Source organism: Aureobasidium subglaciale, assembly GCF_000721755.1.
Source record: "Aureobasidium subglaciale EXF-2481 unplaced genomic scaffold scaffold_0, whole genome shotgun sequence".
In the NCBI taxonomy this organism is placed as follows: domain Eukaryota; kingdom Fungi; phylum Ascomycota; class Dothideomycetes; order Dothideales; family Saccotheciaceae; genus Aureobasidium; species Aureobasidium subglaciale.
The window spans coordinates 1,008,132-1,021,839 of NW_013566995.1; the positions used below are offsets into that span (position 1 = coordinate 1,008,132).

Consider the following 13,708-nt stretch of genomic DNA (forward strand, 5'->3'; position numbering starts at 1 on the left):
TTTTGAGGAGTCACAAGGGGTTTATGAGTGGGGCAGCATCTCTTCCGATCGGGTCAATTCTTCATGAAGGCGCGCATTGGGACCAGAGCTAAAGACAGTCGAGCTACATCAGCAGCATGGCGAATAGGCGTTGTCTTTTACAGACGGGAAGAACCTAGACAGACACTCTTGGGATCTTATCAGTCAAATTCTGCATCTTAACTCACTGTATCGAAAACAACGATGACCTTCTGATTCCATTCCCACAAGCTCTTCGTCAAACACATACAGGAACTGCTTCAAGTGGACTGTCCAGTTGATCAGACGCTGTGGACAGCATGTGGCCGAAATGTCAAAAATGCCGGCAAGCTTGGCCGAAAGAGAGCGATTGCGGAGGTGGACGTGGAGGTGGGAGCACGGACTTTCCCTTTTTCGCCGATAGGATTCTTTTCTTATCAGCGCGCGAAACCTCTCACGAAATCACATCGAGCAATAGGACGCATCCCATATCTCTTCGGTGAAAGAATATTCTCGCACGGCTCCGGCCTCTTCACAAGCCATGCATAGCCTATCTCCTGGGCACTGCTTTGAGGAACAGCGTTTTTGTGAGATCTGCCGGGCTCAATTGATCGAGTAATCGATCAACGTAAGTGGTCGTCGCCGACAACCGAACCGTTGGTCCTACCCTACATGTGCATCTTCATGATACATCGAAATATTCTCTTGGCCTCGATCGCATACCTTATCTTTTCAATCTTATATAATTATTGAACATCCCAGCTACCAAGGAGGCTCTACTTTCTTCCCAAAGCACGACAGATAGCATCCTCGTTTTCCTGTTTGCCTGAACGATTGTCCGCTTATACCTTATGAGATTCCAATTCAATATCGCACACGACTGGAGATCAGACCAACATAAGTGTTGAATCGCGAAAATTCTTTGCCTATCGAATTCAACACACGAGTAAAGCTTCGGACACGACATTATTGCCAGAATGTCCAACTTCAAGGATGACAGTCCGGATACTATTGGTGCCGAGACCACGCCAAAGCGATCTTTCTCGGAGAAAGGCCGTCGTTTAGTCAAAGCCTTCACCACTAAGGAAGGTCTTGTAGGAGACTACGACTATGGATTCCTGTTCAAGCCTCAGCTACCGTTCATGAAGAGAGCACGACGAGCGGGCCCGTTCTTCGGTCTCAACGATAAGATGCCAGTGTTCCTTGCCCTGCTTCTAGGTTTCCAACATGCGCTTGCCATGCTTGCAGGCATCATTACACCTCCGATCATTCTCTCGGGCAGTGCCAACCTCATTCAAGCAGATCAGCAGTATCTGGTATCGGCATGTCTCATTATGAGTGGTATCCTAAGCATCATTCAGATTTCGCGATTTCACATCTGGAAGTCACCTTATTACCTCGGCACTGGTTTGATCTCAGTTGTTGGAACATCCTTTGCAACCATCCCTGTTGCAACAGGTGCATTCTCTCAGATGTATGCTACTGGCTTCTGTCCGTCAGACGCAAATGGCAATCCTCTACCTTGTCCCGATGGATACGGCGCTTTGATCGCAACGTCTTGCGTCTGTGCACTTCTCGAGATCTTTATGTCGTTCACTCCACCAAAGATCCTGAAGAAGATATTTCCACCCATTGTTACTGGACCCACTGTCATGCTGATTGGTGTATCACTGATCAGCTCTGGTTTCGAGAACTGGGCTGGAGGCAGTGGCAGCTGCCAATCTCGCCCTGAGACTGGCTTCTATAGCCTTTGTCCTAACATCAATGCTCCTAGGCCACTTCCTTGGGGAAGTGCCGAATTTGTGGGACTCGGGTTCCTTGTCTTCGTTACTATCATTTTCACCGAGCGGTTTGGCAGCCCGATTATGAAGTCGTGTGCTGTTGTCGTCGGTCTTCTAGTTGGCTGTATCGTCGCTGCTGCATGCGGCTACTTCGACCGTAGCGGTATCGACGCTGCACCTGTCGCCAATTTCATCTGGGTCCGCACGTTCAAGCTCCAAGTTTATGGCCCGCTTGTCTTACCACTACTAACAGTATACATCGTCTTGGCTATGGAGGCTATTGGCGACATCACGGCATCGTGTGATGTTTCTCGCCTTCAGGTCGACGGGCCTATGTTCAACAGTCGTATCCAAGGCGGTGTTCTTGCAGATGGCTTGAACGGCCTTATTGCAGGTCTTTGCACTTTGACGTAAGTGATCGTTCTTCTTTTCACATATAGCCCTATCTCTCAAGCTGACCGAATCACAGACCGATGAGTGTGTTCGCACAAAACAACGGAATCATTGGTGTGTAGCTCCCCCTTGTGTTCTCCAGATGTTGCGCTAACGTGATATCAGCTTTGACCCGATGTGCCAATCGCAAGGCTGGCTACGCAGCTTGCTTCTGGTTGCTGATAATGGGAATATTCAGCAAGTTTGCCGCTGCGCTGGTAGCTATTCCCTCAGCCGTACTTGGTGGCATGACGACTTTCTTGTTCGCGTCAGTTGCCACCAGCGGTATCCGCATCATTTCGACCATACCTTTCACCCGCCGTAACCGCTTCATCCTGGCCGCAGCATTGGCTCCTGGTTTCGGTGCCATTCTCGTCCCTACGTAAGTCTGGGTTTTGCAATTTATACCTACAACGACTGATGAAATATACAGGTGGTTCAGCTATGTTTTCACATACTCAGGCAGCAACCAAGCCTTGCAGGGCTTTTTTAATGCCATTGTGTTGGTGATGGAGGAAGGTTTTGCCCTTGCCGCTTTCATTGCTCTGATACTCAACTTGATGTTGCCTGAAGAGATGGAGGACGAAGAAATACCCGAGCTGACTGCCAACACCATCGATGCACCAGCCGACGAGGAGGAGTGGCGTCACATCAGAAGGGAAGATGAGAGCGAGAAAATCGCACCCGTCAAGGCTTGAGACGGAATACCATATCGGATAGATTGAGTGTACAATTTCCGTGTTTATGATAGAACGATCGAAGACACACAAACGTTTGGATAGAAGTCGTGGTAGGAAAAGCTTGCTTCATTGTCATACTTCAGACTCGATTTTGTGATCAGAAACAAGATGAATGACGACTGGGACAAATTGTTGAAATTGGGCAAGAATTCACTTGCGAACAAATCTTTGAGCCGGCAGAGATGCGATTGCGAGTCAAGTGCGTGACGCGACCCTGACAGCCGGAGCTTGCCGTCGATCCGCAACCCTGTTGGCTATCTCGGCGCGACAGCACGGTCGCGTTCCTGCATACACGACGCCATAGTTTAACTCCCTACACCCTGCAGGTACGGTGCACTTTATCGCCATTCCGATAGCCTCAGCATGACCGCAGACACACGATCTGAGACCCAAAATGGCATCTAATCGCGGCGAGGCTTCGTCCATGAAGCAGCCGGCGAATACTGAAGATCTGATGGCACTTGCCAAGTCAGCGCTTGCGGAGACGGAGGAGAAGCAACTCGCCGCTCTAGATGGTGGTGCGCAACTGCCTTTTGGTTATGGCTCACAGCCCGGCGACACTCTCGATCTAAGCGACAAGGGTGTGCGAGTGTTGCCCACCGAACTAATCAATCTGATTAGAGATCGTGTGGAAAGGTAGAATTTGGACTTCTCTCGTTCTACCGCAAACATTCTACTAACGCTATACAAGGCTGTCGCTTGGACACAACAGACTTACTGAGATACCTGCGGACCTCATCTTTTGTTCAAATCTGCTTTATCTAAACCTTCGACACAACAAGCTCAATGCGTTTCCGGAGCCGGTATGGAGATATACATCGCGGCAATTTTGCATCAATCTAACAGTGGCAAGGTCTTCCATCTACGAAAACTTCAGATCCTGGACCTTAGCCACAACAACATCGCCTCGGTTCCGGATGATGTCGGACTCATGTACTCGCTGATGTTCTTGGCCATTGAGTCGAACCAAATCAAACGTTTGCCTCTCTGCATGGGTGAGATGTCGCGGTTGCAGAAGCTGAAGGTTGGATCCAAGTCGATGGAGTTTCCTCCACCGGAAGTGTTCGTTCCCAACCCCCTCGGCACGTCACCAGGTGGACCTCCGGTAGAGGAAGCTCGTCAGATTTGCTCGCAAGTCAAACTGTTTCTTCGTGAATACAAACAACGCGAAATTCTCGGCCGGGAGACGCCAGACTTGAGGTAACAGCTTTCCATCTGAGAGAGCCTACAAAGCCGAGTTGACACGTATCGCAGCGAGACCAGCTTGGAGACTCCACGTCCTCCCAAGAGGTCAATTTCGGGCAGGTTTCCTGTGCGACCGAGCATGAGTGGCATCGATGGACTTGACAATCTGAGGTCGGGAGATGGACATGGACATGGCTTGAAGCCGCCACCGCCAATTCCGCAAAGGTCGCGTGCCAGAGACTCACTGATCAATCCTCCGATCGGCCGCCGATTCGATCGTCCAGGTATTGGACCCCTTGCTGCAGAAGGTGAGAACGGCAGAAGTCGTAGCGAGACTGTGTCCTCCACTGGCACGCGATCCAAACGACTTGGGTACGTTCCGCGCAAGATCTCTGGCAGTTCGACTACAACAGTGACAGACACTGGTACGCTCAAGGCGCACCATTACAGGGGCACTTCAAGCTTGAGTCTCGCTGGTCATAGCGGCAACGAGTCCTCCTCCGGAGCTGTCAGTCCTATGGAACCTTCCAACCGCATGCCAGTCGCTCGCCGCCGCCTATCCAGTTTGCCGGAAGATCGCCGAGTATCGAGACCAACTAGCATGACAGTCAAACTTGCAACCAGAATCGTGTTCGCCCTGTTTCAATTGAATGGTCCCATCGGCGATGCGGTGCGAATCATTAAGAGTGGAACGCCCAGAAAGACAACGATGGAGAGAGTCTTCTTCGAAGCAAGTGCGAATCTGGAAGAGCTTGACAGACGGTTGAGTCAAGTATCGGCTGGCACCGGAGAGAGCAGAGCATCCGAGAACGACCCCTGGATTCAGGCCATTCGTAGAAAGTGCGCCCACGTCCTTCACAGCTACGCCGCACTGGCTGCAGAGCTCCGTCTTCATGCCCGCAAAATTGCACTGCGCGGCGAAGGCATGTACATTAGAAGTCTCATGCTTCATATCTATGGCGCTTTGCTTGAGATTCGCAATACTCTGACTTTCCAGGCGACAGAGGTCAAAGTACCATCAAGAAGCGGTCGCGGGTCCGTGGCAACTATCAGCCGATCCAGTACACCGACTCAGCCTAAGCCGATCGCACCGAAGAAGAGGCTCAGAGGTGCAACCATTTTACAGCCTTCACGATTGACAACGCCTGGAACAGCCCCACCACCGGTTCCTCTCAGCACAAGTCGGACCAACACTATGACAAGCATGAGCGCCGTCACGCCACGATCTGGCGAGTCTTTCTCCTCTGCCTCTGGTCTTCCACGATCTGGTGCATTGCAACCGCCGGTCGAGGAGAGCGAAGAGCAGCGCCAGTTCGAATCAATATTCTTGAAGCTTCAACACGCATGCGATCTTGCTGCCCAAACTCTGCCGAGTTGTCGGGTTGATTTCTACAGCCGAAAGGAATCGGCCAAACGATCAATGCAAGCAACAATATCGCGTCTCTGGACGATCGCTCTGTCCAAGTGTGACGTTGCGATTCACGCTCTAGAGTCGATGAGCAACCGGCTGTCGAAAGTGAAGCTCAAAGATCCTAATTTGCGCACTCAGAGAGATTTCTGGCAACTATGCGATAAGTTTGTGAGAGTAAGTCGTTGCAATCAACCATATTCAGATTGATTACAATCACTAACAAGAGCTACAGACATGGCTGGATCTCGCTCTTGAGATCAAGAACATCGGAGGTCAAGGCTACGACACTGACTCCGTGAAGGTGATCATGCGACCAGTACAGAAGGCAGTCAAGGAAGTCAGCATTGCTGTCAACGGGTCGCAGCTGTACCAAGCAGCACTTCGGTCGAACTCGGTGTCTGGGTACGTGACGCCAGTACCCGCAACGCCTCTGAGTGCAGCACTTGGACCAGCAGCACTGGCGACAGTCCCTTTGACACCAAGCTCAACAGTCTTGCCGTCCGAGTACATTGCATCAGGTCTGCAAAGCGCGGCTGAGAGGCAGTCGGACGCGCCTAGTCTACGCAGTTACCCACGTGGAAGAGGAGCATGAGAGGTTACGGGAAGGTCGTGTATTTTAAGAGGGCAAAAGATGGAGGAATTAAGCGAATGATACCATGGGAAAGACGGAACAACACAGATGCATTTCAGGGCGAATATGGTGAAAGCGGCATTGAGGTTGGGCGGAGTACATTCTTTTGGCATTATACTGTAAGATATATGGGGACGACTAGCATAACACGATCGATACCGAGGCGATATTGAGGCTGAGACCTCAAGACATGGCAGCAAAGACGGTGCTCTGCATATAGACAGCCAAAGCAGGAGAACATCGAGTTAAACAACATTGGCAACGTACATGCACGGAAGAAGCAATTCTGCGCAACAAGACCCAGGGTTTCGTGAGATTTTTTTGCTTGAGCCGGTCCATTTTTGAATGGCGAACCTTCGGACTATAGAAAAGGCGAGCAGAAAAAAGCCGCGCGGGCGAACCGACGAGAAGCAGCAGAGAAGTGCATGTTCCTCCGGAGCCGTAAACTGTTCCCAAAGCCTGACCGATCACACCACACTTGAAGATACACCAGACGATTTTTGAAGAGGTGGAGTAGGGGACGAGACGCTTAGTCGAAGAGACCGAAGCCCATGTCGTCGTCAGACTCCTCCTTCTCCTCGGCCTTCTCCTCAGCGGGGGCGTCCTCGGCAGCGGCACCACCGGCGGCAGCACCACCAGCGGCGGGGGCGGCGGCACCAGAGCCGGAGCCGACGTTCAGGAGAAGCTCCTTGACGTCCTTGCCCTCAAGAGCCTGTAGTCGCAGAAAGTCAGAAATTGTTATTAATTTTTCGCGATTGCTCCAAGAGTGAATGCGCCGTGTATGCGCTTCGATTGTAGAGTGTCGAGAGGGAGTGAATCGTACCTTGGCGAAGAGCTGAGTCCAGATGGGCTCAACCTCGAGCTTGGCAGCAGAGATGAGGGTGTTAAGCTTGTCGGCCTGTGTGATGTCGTGTTAGCTCGCTGGGATAGGTAGCGAAATTGATGTCAGTGGAGGAGTCGCGTACGGTGATCTCAATACCGTCATCGGCCAGGATGAGGGCAGCGTAGGAGGAAGCAAGCTCGGCGGTGGACATTTTGATGGTTGTAGGAAAGAGATGCCTTTCTGTTTTCTTAAAGGGTAACAGACGGACTTCTTCTCGTTGCGGTTGACGACGAATTGGAATCGGGGCTGCAAGAGAAAAGTGTGCGATGAATTTGGCGAGTGTGCGCACGGGCCATTTTGCGTCTTGGCGGCGTCTCTGTTCGGCCAATCATGCTCGCATGGCCCGCCGGACGTCAAAGGACGCCGGACCCCGCTGTCTCCGTACGTCACAGTCGTGAGAGCGAATGAAGGACGGATAGACACCGCCGCTCCAGACATTACCGAATCACACACTCGCATACCACATCTCGACGCCGTATCCTCCGCACAGAGACCGGCAACCCCAAGCTAGCATACAGAATGACCGACTCGCCTTTTGTGCGCCACCCGCTCGACCCCAAGGAACAACCCATCCTCGACCGCCTGCTTGGCCTGCGTGACCAGCTCTCGGTTCTCAAGAGCGACCGCACCTCGTACATTCGCACTCAGGATGTCTTGGACCTTTATCAGCGATTGATCGGAGAGGTCGAGCAGCTCAACGAAGTGCGCACCGACAAGCGCAGCGAACAAAACAGAGTCGACACTGTGCTGGACGACTGCTTCCAGCTCGTCTCCCTCTTCTTCCTTACCATCGGCCGCAATCAAGAAGCTCCTGCTGTCTATTCCGCTGTATCTACCGTCAAGGTAAGTCGCCCCTTAATCTGCTCTGGCTCTTTTACCTACTCATCCCGCCTGTGCAGCGCCTCCTGGATCACCTCAAGGAAGCCGGCTTCTACCTACCCCAAGATCTCGAATCCATTGAGCACAATCTACAAAAATGGCGCTCGTCGGTCGAGCGTGGCAAGGATGTACACAGCGATTCTCTCATGACGCTGCTCGAAGCCCGCATCGACGTCTGCTACCAAACCCTCAAGGAGCTCCAAGGTTCCCTGTCCCGCCTCGACCCTCAACTCATGGGATACTATGAGAAGCTCGTCTCGATTCTTCGCTCACTCTCGGCTTGTAACACACGGTCAAAGTTCCCCGTCAACGAGGTTCAAGAGCTCGAGGAGCAGCTCAAACAAATCCAAGCAGAATTGAAGGATGCTGGCGTATCACACGAAGGAAGGACAGCCGAGGAGGCCTATGCCGAACGCTTGCAACAAGTGCACATCGACGAGAACCACATCGAGGAGGGTGACAAGGTCGTGTCGTTCCTGCTAGCCCGATGTCTGCTCTGGCTTGAAATCATTCAGAAAAAGTTGGTTGCGACAAGCCGATATACACCCAGAACCTTGGCTGACTTGTCGACAGGAATGGCAAGATTGACGACCGATTCCGTGATACATACGATAAGCTCGTCAAATTGCGCAACACTCTCGACAACATGAATCTCACCCAAGCCTGGTCATTGCGCGAGACTGATCTGTACAGCTATCAACGACAACTCGATCGCATCGACGAGTCTCGTGTTGATGGAAACTTTCTTGATACTGAAGGCAGACCTGCCGATCTCCATTCCCAGAGGGTAACTATGCTTGTCCCTTTTCTTTGTCGTATTGCGCTGACCACTAACCCGTCCAGACGCTGCTCTACCTCCTTCGCAAGAGCTACTCGTTCATCTACCGCTACATAGTCTCGTCAGAACCTGTATCTGAGGCCCTACTGCCTATATACAACCAGCTTCTCACCTTGAAGCGCTGTCTGTTGGAGGTCAAGCGCTCAGGCGGCGTTGACTCCCCTCGCGAACTGTACCCGTATAGCATGAAGGTCAGTCTCACCAGACGCGTCGGCATATCTCATCACAATACTGACTACTATACAGCTCAACTCGATAGACAATATGAAGAAGGACGGTAAATTCATGGTCGGTGATGACATTCCCGAAGGTCAGGGCAGTGTCACATCACTATTAGCCGAATGCTTCGACATTGCCTACGACCTCAGAAACGAGGCCGAGGAGCGTAAAGACGCTGCCGACTTGGCTGAAGAGCCAGCAGACGATGCTGAAGCAAAGGAGTAGAATGCTCGAGATGGCAGCAATGTACTTTATGTGTGACCATGAGAGATATCCTCGTCGTGTACTTTTTTGTTTCCTGCAAGGCGTCAGGGGCTTTGGGGGGAGTATGGGTCTTTGGCAAACACTTTTGGGGGTTTAATCACAACTTCTGATGGGAGGCAAGGTGATGGGACAGGGCAGAGGCATTTCTGGGCAATGACAATAGGAGGGAACACGCAACTCTCTTGATCTTATCTTTGCATCTCACGTGTGTGTCATGACTACCAAGCTTTGTGTTTGTGACAATCTCGAGGTGCCAGGGCTATCGCGTTCTCTTCGCCTGATATCGCTGCTTCCTGTCTATAAGAACTGCTTCCGATCGTATCTTGTCAATCTCGCCTTCCTTCTCGCCTTCCTTCTCGCCTTGCAAGCCGCATCAATTACTACTTCCCCATTGCATAAACCCTGTCGCCCCAACCTTGACACCACCTCAAATCATTTCCCCTCCTCATCCTCCCCCTCAATCTCAATACCCCCCAAAACCCCCAACCCATCCCCCTCATCCTCCTCGATCTCTTTATCCGCATCTTCAAACCACAACCTATCACCATAAGAAATACACAATTCCTCCCCTTCCTCCACATCTCTAAGCGTTTTATACACCACAACCCCCGCATTGAGATTTCTTTCCCAACCCACATTTTGTGCATTTGTAGAGTGGTTGAACATGCTGCCTAGACCTAGGATGACGGCTTGTGTTGTTATTTGTCTTCCTGTGGAAGGGTCGAGGAGGGGCCAATTACTGGGAGCGGCTGTGAGAAAGAGTAGGAGAGTGGGAAGAGTAGGAGGAGAGAATGGGGGGGGGGGGGGGGACGTACTAGGTGTAGTGGAATAGGTCGGTTTTTTCTATGTGTTGTTTGTTTTCTGTGGGATCTAGGACTAGGACTGGACAGGTTTCTAGTATGCTGTGGGCTGGTATCCGGGCTGCTGCAAAGACTCCTCTGCCTTTGTCTTATGGTCAGTATGAGAAGAAGACATTAGGGATGCTGACCGAAACCATGTGCGGTTGTAAGAAAGTCTGATGTTGGTAAAAGCACAACAGCAGGCCGATGTGTCTCGAACATATTCTTTCTCGCTTGAACATTGGTCCCATCTCTTTTTACTCGCAGATTGCTTGACAGATAGACAAGAAATACAAGACATACCTTTCGGTGTATCCAACACTAATTTTAGATCCCGATGCCGAGTCAACGGAAGTGTTCCCTCAGGACCTTCTGTCCTTGTATCGCTCATATTTGAAGAAATAGAAATTGTCCAAAGTATCGATGAATTTGGTTGAGAGAGTAGATGTATAGTCAATGTATGAACAAGATGAAAATCGGTGTATAAGGAAGGTTGCACTAGTTTGGATATGGTGGTTGGTTCTTCTTCAACTCGGAGATCAACCAAAAAGAGAAGAAAAAAGGTGTGAGATTCGCACCCGCCAGGGTTGCCTGGATGGCCAAGTTTTCTGATCTTGCGACAACGACACATGCTATTCTAATACGGCTGTGATCTTAAAGGTAAATGAGTACGAGGTGATTGGAGTCGAGACAGCTGCACGAGTGGCTAAAGGTTCATGGTGCCGGTTTCACAAGTACTACAAATCATCTGCATCTTTTTCGATGTCTGATCCATACCACCGTCAACGTAAGTGAACCCTGCTATAAGAGCTACACCTCCGATGACCGGTCTTTAGGTGCGAAAGCATTTTGACACTAGGCACAGGTTGGCAAAGAGATTTCAGAGAGGAGATTGATCGTTCATATACTTTTGTGGTATAACAAAGTCAAGGGCATTCGTATCCGCTCATACCCAATGACCAGTTCATGTGTTCCCTCGCTGGTAAAAAGACACAAGGGAAGATGATGTGATAGAAACAAGAAAGAAAAGTCGCTCAAATAAACAGAATCTAAAAGTACAAACATCACATTAGGCCGTAATGAACAAGCCTCAAATCCCACCACATCGGAATGAGAAACTCCGTTGTTTTTTGATGAATCCCACATGCCTTTCCTTTTCCTCGAAAAGCGATTTTACACAAAAAGTACAGCGATGATAAGACAGGCGCGAGACTCGTCTGGGAGAGAGGACTTCGCGTAGAGAACTGGTCGTATTTATGTCGACCAGGTGGTTGGAAGAGAGGAAATAGTATACAGAGAAGTCGGGGGTATCAGGAGGTCGAAGCTGACGCTTCGGATCCAAAGGTGCGAGAAGACAGAGATGAGAGATTATAGAACCTCACATTTAAGGCTTCTGCTCACCCTCACCACCCTGCTTCTGCTCACCCTCGCTGGACTGGTCCTTGTTCTCAGCGCGAGCGCGGTGCATCTTGTCGAAGAGAGTAAGGGAGGCGGACTGAAGCTCATCGGTCTTGGCCTTGAGGTCCTCAGCGGAGGCGGTACCCTCACCAGTCTGGTTTTGGGCAACAAACTCGCGGAGGCTGGCGATCTTCTCCTTGATCTGCTCGGCCTCAGCCTTGTCGAGACGGTCCTCGAACTCTTTGAGGGCCTTCTCGGTGTCGTTGAGAACACTGTCGGCCTTGTTGGCAGCCTCGATGGCAGACTTGCGCTCCTTGTCGGCGGCACCGTATTTCTCGGCGTCGTTGACCATGGACTCGATCTCAGAGTCGCTCAAACCAGAGCCGGAAGCAATGGTGATAGACTGGTCCTTACCAGTGGACTTGTCGGAAGCGTGAACGTGAACGATTGAGTCAGCGTCAATGTCGAAAGTGACCTCAATCTGGGGGACACCACGGTGAGCGGGAGGGATACCGACAAGCTGGAAGTTTCCGAGAAGCTTGTTGTCACGGACGAGCTCACGCTCACCCTGGTAGACCTTGATCTCGACAGCAGACTGGAAGTCAGCAGCGGTGGAGAAGACCTGGGACTTCTTGGTGGGGATAGTGGTGTTGCGGTTGATCAGACGGGTGAAGACACCACCGAGGGTCTCGATACCGAGAGAAAGAGGGGTGACATCGAGAAGGAGGACGTCAGTGACCTCACCAGAGAGAACGGCACCCTGGATAGCGGCACCAATGGCGACAGCCTCATCGGGGTTGACGGACTTGGCGGGGTCACGGCCGAAGATGTTCTTGACCGAGGTGGTGACCTTGGGCATACGGGTCATACCACCAACGAGGATGACCTCCTGGATGTCCTTGGCCTGCATGTTGGCGTCCTTGAGGGCCTTGCGGACGGGCTCAACGGTGCGGTCGATCAGGGGACCGACGAGCTTCTCGAGCTCGGCACGGGTCATCTTGCTGTTGATGTGCTTGGGGCCCGAGGCGTCGGCGGTGATGAAGGGAAGGTTGATGTCGGTCTGCTGGGCAGAAGAAAGCTCAATCTTGGCCTTCTCGGCAGCCTCACGGATACGCTGGATGGCCATGCGGTCACCGGAAAGGTCAATGCCCTGCTCGTTCTTGAACTGCTGGACGAGGTGACGGACAAGGGTGATATCGAAGTCCTCACCACCGAGGTGGGTGTCACCGTTGGTCGACTTGACCTCGAAGACACCGCTCTGGATCTCGAGGATAGAAACATCGAAGGTGCCACCACCAAGATCGTAGACGGCAATGACGCGGTCGCTCTCCTTCTCGAGACCGTAGGCAAGGGCAGCAGCGGTGGGCTCGTTGACGACACGGAGGACGTTAAGACCAGAGATCTGACCGGCATCCTTGGTGGCCTGTCTCTGCTGGTCGTTGAAGTAGGCGGGAACAGTGACGACGGCGTTCTTGCAGTTCTTGCCAAGGAAAGCCTCGGCGGTTTCCTTCATCTTTCCGAGAACGAAACCACCGATCTGGGAGGGCGAGTACTTCTGGCCCTGAGCCTCGAGCCAGGCGTCGCCGTTGGTGTGCTGGACAATCTTGTAGGGGACCTGGGCCAAGTCACGCTGGACCTCAGCGTCCTTGAACTTGCGACCGATCAAACGCTTAGTGGCGAAGAGGGTGTTCTCGGGGTTGACGACGGCCTGACGCTTAGCGGCGATACCGACGAGACGCTCGCCCTCCTTTGTGAAACCGACGATTGAGGGAGTGGTTCTGGCACCCTCGCTGTTCTCGATGATTCTGGGAGCGGAGCCCTCCATGACGGCGACGGCCGAGTTAGTGGTACCAAGATCGATACCGATGACCTGGCCCTTGACCTTTTCCTCACCGCCATCGGCGTATCCCCTTCTGAGGGTAGAGGCGATGGGGGATCTGAAAGCCGACGAGCGGACTGAAGGGGTGGCGCGGAGCTGGAAAGATGTCAGTGAAGCTCTTGGAGCTGTTGCAGCTGTCGCATGTGCACTTACGCCTCTGGCGAGTCTTTGTGACAGCATTGTGTTTAGATTATAGCAGAAAACCAGAACGCGACAAGAGAAAATGGGGTATCAAGAGCAACAAACGAAACTTGCTCTCTGGCGGGGATGGGTGATGGGGATGGCGAGGTTAATAACTGATGGAGCAGCAGGAGGAAGTCATGGCGTCGTCG

General features: G+C 51.9%; 6 protein-coding genes across 6 annotated transcripts; 3 read left to right on the forward strand and 3 right to left on the reverse strand.

The window, feature by feature from the left end:
- The first annotated feature begins 484 nt into the window (after positions 1-484).
- Positions 485-3,074, forward strand: AUEXF2481DRAFT_34666 (uncharacterized protein). Its single transcript, XM_013493511.1, has 4 exons — positions 485-2,188; positions 2,248-2,285; positions 2,337-2,592; positions 2,644-3,074. The coding sequence occupies exons 1-4, from the start codon at positions 975-977 to the stop codon at positions 2,906-2,908; spliced, it is 1,773 nt and encodes a 590-aa protein (XP_013348965.1). The 5' UTR covers positions 485-974; the 3' UTR covers positions 2,909-3,074.
- A 270-nt stretch (positions 3,075-3,344) lies between these two features.
- AUEXF2481DRAFT_392 (uncharacterized protein) lies at positions 3,345-6,138 on the forward strand (the record flags this gene model as incomplete). Its single annotated transcript, XM_013493433.1, has 5 exons — positions 3,345-3,586; positions 3,642-3,753; positions 3,804-4,150; positions 4,205-5,720; positions 5,779-6,138. The coding sequence occupies 5 exons, from the start codon at positions 3,345-3,347 to the stop codon at positions 6,136-6,138; spliced, it is 2,577 nt and encodes an 858-aa protein (XP_013348887.1).
- Positions 6,139-6,706: 568 nt separating this feature from the next.
- On the reverse strand, positions 6,707-7,211 carry AUEXF2481DRAFT_393 (uncharacterized protein; the record flags this gene model as incomplete). Its single annotated transcript, XM_013493435.1, has 3 exons — positions 6,707-6,889; positions 7,001-7,075; positions 7,143-7,211. The coding sequence occupies 3 exons, from the start codon at positions 7,209-7,211 to the stop codon at positions 6,707-6,709; spliced, it is 327 nt and encodes a 108-aa protein (XP_013348889.1).
- Positions 7,212-7,579: 368 nt separating this feature from the next.
- On the forward strand, positions 7,580-9,221 carry AUEXF2481DRAFT_394 (uncharacterized protein; the record flags this gene model as incomplete). Its single annotated transcript, XM_013493437.1, has 5 exons — positions 7,580-7,903; positions 7,960-8,459; positions 8,513-8,726; positions 8,783-8,968; positions 9,024-9,221. 5 exons carry the CDS (start codon positions 7,580-7,582, stop codon positions 9,219-9,221), a joined length of 1,422 nt encoding a protein of 473 aa, XP_013348891.1.
- Positions 9,222-9,591: 370 nt separating this feature from the next.
- Positions 9,592-10,615, reverse strand: AUEXF2481DRAFT_34670 (uncharacterized protein). Its single transcript, XM_013493512.1, has 3 exons — positions 10,255-10,615; positions 10,076-10,202; positions 9,592-9,999 (listed from the first exon to the last, which is right to left on the reverse strand). The coding sequence occupies exons 1-3, from the start codon at positions 10,319-10,321 to the stop codon at positions 9,693-9,695; spliced, it is 501 nt and encodes a 166-aa protein (XP_013348966.1). The 5' UTR covers positions 10,322-10,615; the 3' UTR covers positions 9,592-9,692.
- Positions 10,616-11,483: 868 nt separating this feature from the next.
- On the reverse strand, positions 11,484-13,556 carry AUEXF2481DRAFT_45495 (uncharacterized protein; the record flags this gene model as incomplete). The annotated part of the gene is made up of 2 exons (XM_013493513.1): positions 11,484-13,472; positions 13,530-13,556. The coding sequence occupies 2 exons, from the start codon at positions 13,554-13,556 to the stop codon at positions 11,484-11,486; spliced, it is 2,016 nt and encodes a 671-aa protein (XP_013348967.1).
- Between the last annotated feature and the right edge of the window lie 152 nt (positions 13,557-13,708).